Source organism: Camelina sativa, chromosome 3, assembly GCF_000633955.1.
Source record: "Camelina sativa cultivar DH55 chromosome 3, Cs, whole genome shotgun sequence".
Taxonomy (NCBI): Eukaryota; Viridiplantae; Streptophyta; class Magnoliopsida; order Brassicales; family Brassicaceae; genus Camelina; species Camelina sativa.
This window is the reverse complement of record NC_025687.1, coordinates 779,489-784,225: the sequence shown is the minus strand read 5'-3', so window position 1 is coordinate 784,225 and position 4,737 is coordinate 779,489. Positions and strand designations below refer to the sequence as shown.

The window sequence follows — 4,737 nt, the reverse complement described above, 5'->3', positions numbered from 1 at the left end:
GCTAAAAGAAATATACTTACGCTAAGAGCAGAACAAGGCGAGGGATGACACCAGAGTCGATAACAGTTTGTATTTTCTCATTTGAACCATCAGAGAGATATGAGAGAGCCCATGATGCATCTGTGAGAACTTCTTCGTCGGTTGAATGCAAAAGGCGCTCAAGAACTGGTAAAGCTGGTGTTGTCTGCTCAACAAATGCAATGAAACAATCTCAGAACAGATAAACGGTTAAAAGAGAAAAGAAGACTTAAAAAACATATCCAATTGGTGTGTATATGGCAGATAGTTCTATGAAAGGAAACCTGCTCAATTGCTGGTTGCGGCTTCCCTCTGCAGAAATTTGATAATGTCCATGTAGCATTCCTCAGCAAGGAGAGCTTTGAATGCTCGTTGAATTGAGCCAGAAGGGACATCATGGCATCGCAACCGAGGACATGATCACGGCATCTTGGTGAGTCACCAGCGACGTTTCCTAATGCCCAGACAGCCTGTAATCAGGAGAAAACAAAGTAGTCAGGATGGTAAAACAGTCCGAATAGATTATACAAAAATCAAACAATATGATCTTACAGCTTCTTAGCCAAAAGATTATACAAAAATCAAAATCTAAACTGATACCTGTTCCCGGACTTCCTCACTGGGAGAGCTGAGAAGCTTGATGAATGAAGGGACAGCACCACTTTCGATAATGACCTTAGTGTCCTCAGACGTCCCTGAAGCGATATTGGTGAGCGCCCAAGCTGCCTCAAACTATAATAGAACAAAGAAGAATCAAAGAGAAAATTCCAATAACAAGAATAAAAAAAACACACAAAGCTACACATATATAAATAAGCAGACTCACCTGAAGCTGGGTGAAGTCATCCCTGGAAAGAAATTGCACAAGGCGAGGAACAACACCAGATTGAACAACTTCAGTAATTGGGGGACTTCGCTCTACAAAAACAAAATCAACCACAATAAGCAAAAACAAGCAAAAAGAACTAAACAACCATATGAAGAAGAAGAAGAATGAGAGTTATAAATCACAAACCAATTGAAAGCAATTTCCTTAAGCCAGCAGTCGCCTCCAGTTGTGCGCCTCTATCTTCTGAGCTTACTCCGATAACCAGCTGTTGTAAATTATCCAACTGCAATTGAAAGAACCAAGCATCTCTAAGCAATTCAGTTTCCAAAAATTAGGGTTCTCTATACCTCAAAATTCAAATTCAGTACTCCTGATCTAATTAACCTATAGATCAGAAGCTTACAATTTCATTCAAATTCATCATCAGATCTTAACTAGGTCCGCAATCAGATTCAAATCCCCAATCTAAAAAAAACCATCTGAATCGGTACCAGCAAAAGAACTAGAAAAAAAAAATATAATAATAGTAGTAGAAGACGAAGAAGAACATACTCTCGTTTCAGTAGGAAGAGAAGAGGAGAAACCCTGGCCTAGCTGTGACGCCATGGGAGCAGTAAAGCCTTCACGCCTCTTCTTCTGCAAGTTCTCCTCTCTCTTGTTCTTCCTAATCTCCACCATGTTATCTTCCCGTCTCCGACGACCTTCATCGGCGTCAACAGATACCTTGTACCTGTTCCTACGAACCTCGGTCTTCGCGCTCGGTCTATAAGACATGGTAGCTTTATCGAATCAACAGATACTAACAACGATTCGAACAACGATTCGATCGAGCCTTTTTGATTTTTTTTTCTTGGAGTCTCAGAGAGGAAGAGGAAGAAGTAGAGAGGAGGAGAATCAGGGTTTTCGGGGAGTGATTTTATATACAAAAGTGACGCCGGGACTAGAGGTGGAGGCTACGGGTTCAATGGCTGTCAAAAGACGATATTGGGCCTGGGCTTTAGTATTATTCACGATATTGCCACAAACTTTTTTGAATTTGAAATCACAACGTCTACAAAAGGTATCGGAGGATTTTTTTAATTAATAATACTGGATTTACTTTACTGACCTGTCTTTTGACTTTTAATAATTTTAAGAGGCTTTATCAAACAACGAAGCCCAATAGCGGCCCATTGTTTTCTCACTAGGCCGTAGAAATATACGTAGTTGCAATGTAAGTTACGTAACCCCGAGTGAGAAATGATTTGTTTAATCGATGATATACTTATAGTAGAGTTACAAACGAACGAGAATCCCAATTGAAAAGAAACTTGAAGTAGCAAAAGTTGTACGACTTAAAGAGAAAATTCCATTTTAGGAGAATGTTTCAATGTCAAGCAATGCTCCTTCTTTCTTTTTCATGGTGTTAATTATTGTATGTCCTTTAAGAATTTGTAGGATTAGAGCAAGATTAATGGGAGGTTCATATATTGAGTATCTTATATACTGTTTGAATTTTTTAAGAATTAATTGTGTACTGTTTAAATTCTAAAAACTCTTGATCTCTTAATTCAAATTGTATTCTCCAATGGTAGTATATAATTATGGGTCTCTTATTTTGAAAATATAGTTTTTTGAAATTTTAAAAGTTTAAATAGATTAGAAGTAGTATAAATGATTAAACTATAATTATAAAAAGCTTGCATCCTGAAGAAAAAAAGACAAAAATCTGAGTAAATCTACAATTACAAAACTAAACTAGTAAGACAAATGTTTGAAACTGTAACCTATAATGTCAAACAGCTTATGTTACAGAAAACAGCTAATGCACAAGAGAGAAGAATGCAGAATTGCAAAATTTAGAGATAAGAGTAAGGATTTTGTGTTTACGTTTGAGTCATCTGAATCTTAGAGAAGTTGAAAAAAGTTACTTATGATGGCACCATAAGTCATTTTGTAAGTAGATATGAATTTTCCGCTCAAGAAATAGTCAACAAAAGGGCCAAAGATGAGAAGTGAAATGGCTTGGATTGGAGCTGTTTTGCCCAGCAATTCAAAAGATCCTACTGAGTACTTCTTTTGCAGAGAACCTATTGACTGTTACCAAAAGGAAAAATGAAATTTTATCAGCCAAACACTTGCCGGAGAATAAATGCCCTTTTCAGGATTCCAGCCAAACATTTGCGTTTCAAGAACGAAAGAGAGATCAAAACAAGCAAAGCCAGATCTAACATAAAGAAAGGGATAACTTACAATCTGCTGGAGAGATGTGGAGAAAACAGCAGTGCACGCACAAATGAAACCTCACAAATGAAACCTTTGGCATTAACTTTGACATCAGTCACAGTACAGATCCCAACACCAATAACCACAACCGTAACAGAAGCTTTCACTTCTTTACAGTAATGCTTGCTATGTATAATCCATTCCAACACGCATACCACCGGAATCATGCTCAATTTCGAAATCTACGTGACACCAAAAAATAATCAAAATCAAAACCAAAACGAAAGATCTTTCAACCGAGTAACAGAAAGAGTCAAAAGGAAAGAATTTTCTGTAACATAAAGAGTGAAGAATGATTAAAACAGCTAATAGTTCTGAACATCTCCTTGTATGGTTCTAGCTTCATACGCAAACCATTCACTTTCACAATGTTTCTTTCTTCTCTTCCAACCCTCACACATTAATATCGATGGTCTGCATCAAAGAAACAGAGATATGTAATGTCACTTATACAGAAAGAAAAAAACAAAATCGATTAGGAGGAAGAAGACTACCTGAAGATGTAGCTCAGAGAAGACAACGATCCATCAAAACCATCACCCACAAAGCAAAGCATCCTCCACAATCTAAAATAACAGATCCAAGAGGCAAAAATTACATGAACATAATTATAAGATCAAACGCTAGAAATATATGCAGCATGAAAGATTCAGAGAAATCTTAACCGCTTTCTCAATGATCCCACATTTCGAGTACATATCAATCAATGCAGAGCCAAGCACATCATCAATCCTGATACCGTTATTCACCGCATAACAATGCAACCATTCTCCTAACTCTAACTCTAACCATCAATCATAACATTCCATAACACAAACTCACCATCTCTCTTTCTTCTATCAACCATCACCACCCTATCTTTTTCTATAATGTTCTTGTAAAACAACACACAAACATCTTTCATCAAACCACAGATCACATACATTCTAACGAGATTACCAATCACGAAGCTCAACCCAAGCTTTAAAGCCAACCCATGAATCTGCTTACCTTGTTGAATCTTCCCTGTTTTCGCACAAGCCTTAAGCACATAAGGAAACGTGAACCGGTTCGGTTCAACGAACTCATCGCTCATCATCTCATCATCTCACAGAACCGATCCTTTGATTTCAAATACAAATCTTTGCCGTTTCGATCGCGAGAGAAAGATAGAGAGAGGAAAACAATTTTTTTTTACCTTTTCTATTTTTTTGTCTGGCCAACAGAACGTTAACACGTTTAGTCACTTAGAGCAAGAATGAGTATATTATATAAGAGGCTGCCTTACTTTTTTTCGTTTTTTCTGATTTATTTTTTTCTACCAAAATGCTAAAAACTCCCCTATGAACCTGCTGATGGGGAAGTTATGGACAGTAGTTGTAATTCAATCCAAAATCTGTGTGGCGTGAAGGCATAGAGATATTATATAATTCATGACCAGAAAAATATCCACATTATAAATAGGCTGGATTTCAATTTTAAATTTATAGTATAAATACAACATTGAGTGTGTGTAACTCTTCTAAAATGATGTTCACCGATCTCATGATGAAGAAAATTTAGAAGAAGAAAAAATATATATATATATATATTCGAAAGGTGAAAGGTTAAACTTGAAGTGTACGAAAAAAAAAAAAAAAAAAAAA

The 4,737-nt window shown here is 36.6% G+C and overlaps 1 protein-coding gene and 1 long non-coding RNA gene across 2 annotated transcripts; both read right to left on the bottom strand.

Annotated features, from left to right (window-relative positions):
• LOC104778532 (importin subunit alpha-6-like) lies at positions 17-1,780 on the bottom strand. Its single transcript, XM_010502988.1, has 6 exons — positions 1,400-1,780; positions 1,034-1,130; positions 845-936; positions 619-750; positions 303-488; positions 17-184 (listed from the first exon to the last, which is right to left on the bottom strand). The coding sequence occupies exons 1-6, from the start codon at positions 1,619-1,621 to the stop codon at positions 17-19; spliced, it is 897 nt and encodes a 298-aa protein (XP_010501290.1). The 5' UTR covers positions 1,622-1,780.
• LOC104760027 lies at positions 2,535-4,462 on the bottom strand. Its single transcript, XR_762842.2, has 4 exons — positions 4,103-4,462; positions 3,607-3,678; positions 3,080-3,526; positions 2,535-2,923 (listed from the first exon to the last, which is right to left on the bottom strand). It is a non-coding gene; the product is annotated as an uncharacterized LOC104760027 (long non-coding RNA).

Bases quoted from the DNA above. Each gene is read 5' to 3' on its own strand.
- LOC104778532 (XM_010502988.1), bottom strand. From the start codon at position 1,621: ATGTCTTATAGACCGAGCGCGAAGACCGAGGTTCGTAGGAACAGGTAC. The intron at 1,131-1,399 runs GTATGTTCTTCT...TTTCAATTGCAG, and splicing joins CTCTTCCTACTGAAACGAGA to TTGGATAATTTACAACAGCT. The intron at 937-1,033 runs GTTTGTGATTTA...TTGTTTTTGTAG, and splicing joins AAGGAAATTGCTTTCAATTG to AGCGAAGTCCCCCAATTACT.